General features: G+C 40.5%; 1 protein-coding gene across 3 annotated transcripts in view; it reads left to right on the plus strand.

Annotated features, from left to right (window-relative positions):
• Positions 1-416: 416 nt before the first annotated feature.
• LOC102854485 (transformer-2 protein homolog beta-like) overlaps positions 417-3,081 on the plus strand; it is a 2,921-nt gene continuing 256 nt past the window's right edge. Inside the window, exons 1-2 of one of the 3 annotated variants that reach the window (XM_006882571.1) lie at positions 417-523; positions 557-1,220. In XM_006882571.1, the coding sequence (XP_006882633.1) occupies positions 417-523; positions 557-1,220 (771 nt within the window). Of the gene's footprint in view, positions 1,221-3,081 lie in introns of those variants that run through there. The other 2 variants (XM_006882573.1, XM_006882572.1) reach the window with 2 other exon arrangements.

A 3,081-nucleotide genomic window follows, 5' to 3' on the forward strand; every position in this document is an offset into this window, starting at 1 on the left:
GAGGGGTTGTGCGGGGAGAAGGGTGCAACAATGAATGAATGGAATCCCAAAATCTCTGTAGATGTTCATTGAATTGAAAAATAAACAAACTAAATTAAAAAATTTAACAAAAAAAAAGTTCCAAGCCCTGCCTCAATTCCGGTTCAGCCCACAACCAGCACCAGAGAGGAGGAGTGACGCCCGAGGGCGGGGCCAGGAAATTGCGCGTTCGCCCAGGGGGCGGGGCGGGCTTAAAGAGCACTGGCGTCACGTCCAGCAGCATTAAATTCTGTGCAGAGGCGGCCTGGCGTGCTTGTCTCCAAGCAGCTCTGGTAGCAGTAAGCTCACGGACGCTGCTACGGAGCCTTGAGAGCTAAGGCCCGAGAGGTTGACAGCTTCCTTTGAAGAGCATCGAGCGGCAACTGCAGCTAGGAGTCATGAGCGACAGCGGCGAGCAGAACTACAGCGAGCAGGAATCCCATTCGGCTTCCAGAAGTGGAAGTGCTCATGGATCTGGGAAATCTGAACTCCATCTCCCTGCAAGGTCTCCCGCCAAGGAAGATTCCAGGTATTCCAGATCAAAGTCCAGGTCCAGAGCTGAATCTAGGTCTAGATCCAGAAGAAGTTCTCGAAGACATTACACAAGGTCCCATTCCCGCTCTAGCTCCCATAGGCGATCCGGAAGCACTTCTCACAGTCAATCGCGTCATATGGGAAATCGGGCAATTCCTGATCCCAACTGTTGTCTTGGAGTATTTGGGTTGAGCTTATATACCACAGAGAGAGTTCTAAGAGAAGTATTCTCTAAATATGGGCCCATTGACAATGTGTCTATCATATATGACCAGCAGTCTAGACGTTCAAGAGGATTTGCCTTCGTATATTTTGAAAATGTAGATGATGCCAAGAAAGCTAAAGAATGTACCAATGGAATGGAGCTTGATGGCCGTAAGATTAGAGTTGATTTCTCCATAACAAAACGACCACATAGCCCAACACCTGGAATTTATATGGGGAGACCTACTTATGGCAGCTCACGTCGCCGATATTACTATGACAGAGGATATGATAGGGGCTATGATGATCGGGACTACTACAGCAGATCATACAGAAGACCAGGAGGGAGAGCGGCTCAAGACAGGGATGAGATTTACAGAAGACGATCACCTTCTCCCTGCTACAGTCGTGGAGGATACAGATCCCGTTCCAGATCTCGATCATACTCTCCACGCCGCTATTAAAGCATGAAGTTGAAGACCGAGACATTTCCTAGAACTTGGGATTTTGATTGTGGACACTATTTTTTTTCTTCTCTCCAGTTTAAAATGTGAACAGTGCCTAGTGAAGTTAGGTGACTTTTACACCTTTTATGATGAGTACTTTTGGTGGAGTTGAAATGCTGTTTTCAGTGCAACAATGAATGAATGAAAACCCAAAATCTTTGTAAATGTTCATTAAAACTAATAACATTAAAAATACTGAAAAAGAAGAAATGCTGTTTTCATTCTGCATTTGTGTAGTTTTGTACTTTGTTCAAAGTTAAGTGTTTTCAGAAAAGTATGTTTTGCATGTTTTTTTTTACAGTCTAAATTTTGACTGCTAAGGAGTTTCTATTGTACAAACTTCATTTAAAAGGTTTTTATACTGAATCCAGGGTATTCTGAAGATTAAAGCCTGTGTGTAAAATGCTACCAAATGGCAAAAAAGTAACAATAAACAGTTTTGATTTGTACTTTTCTTTTTAACATAAGGATGTTTAGCCAGAACTGTTCAGATAAGTTGTCAGTAGTAAATTAAAACACAAACTACCATTTATCTCAAGTTCACTAAAAATACAATACTTAAACGTGACTTAGGTAATAAAATTAGGCTCTGTAACTCTGTATTGCTAGAATTAGAACTAAAGATACTTCAAAACAGCACATGTTTAATGCTTATCTATCTAAATGTGGATTTCTCTGCCTTGACGTATCTATTATATACAGCAGAAAATAAGGAGAGATTTAAACAATTTATGGATATGAAAGGCTCACTCTTAAGCTGTTACAATGGTGATAATGGAATTGCCTCAGCTAGATAACAGCATGTGGTTACATTCCACCACAAATATACTCTTGCTCCTCTAGCTCTTAGGCTATGTTAAAAAAACTGGGTGCTTGGAAGTACAGGATAAGAGAAGGTAACAGGTATACACCTGTGTGGTGGATGATCTGAAGACTTTGCCTGTCTTTTATTTCAACAGTCTTGTTAGGTCATTTATTCTCCAAAAAGCCTCAATTTCACTCAAATGCTTAAATAAACTCAAATGAAAACCAAAAAAAGTTCCTTAATATAAGGAACCTCCAGAGAAATATCTATCCTCTCCTATTAACAGTGCCTTATTCGACCATCTCCAATAAAGTCCATCCCAATTATGTCCTTCATAATTAAATTTATTGTACCACAACTATTGGCCTTGAATTCTTTTGCTAATATTGAAAAAAAAACCCACAAAATTCAGCATGAAACTCAGAAAAAGTTTTGCCTGGAACCAAGATGGATAATTTTTCACTCTGAGACAGTAGAAAGGCCTCAAAATTTTTTACCATGTAGCTTTCTTTTTTATCTAAGGGCTGAGCATTTTGAAGAATTATCATTTGATCATGAAGTCACCTTTTGTGTTATTAAGAACAAAGATTAGACATTATTTCATAATCCCTGAATAAAACTGACTGGAAGAGGCAGAGCATAGCCAAATGGTGAGGAATAAACTCAAACTCAAAAGTAAGAGAAACTAAAAACAAAACAAACCTCATTGCTGTTGCAGTGGAACCTACTCAGAGCTGACCCTCCACTGCTTTCATGAGAGAAGACTGCCGCACTTTGTCCCATGGAGAAACTGGTGGATTTGAACCACTAAGGAGGCTTGGCCTTTGCATTAAGTAGCTCAGTTCAGTAAAGAATTGAATTTCACACCAAGAAAGTTCCCAGTTGAGACTAAGAAGTGTCAAATGTCAGTCTCAGAAAAGCAGTCCAGAAGGGATATGTGTGTAAGCCCAGATGTGCCTGGTTTGGATCCACCAGATGCTCTGCTGGAGGAGGGACAATCTCCTCCTATACCAG

The sequence above is a fragment of the Elephantulus edwardii genome, unplaced genomic scaffold (genome assembly GCF_000299155.1).
Source record: "Elephantulus edwardii isolate Elephantulus edwardi_28Jun2011 unplaced genomic scaffold, EleEdw1.0 scaffold00021, whole genome shotgun sequence".
NCBI lineage: Eukaryota > Metazoa > Chordata > Mammalia > Macroscelidea > Macroscelididae > Elephantulus > Elephantulus edwardii.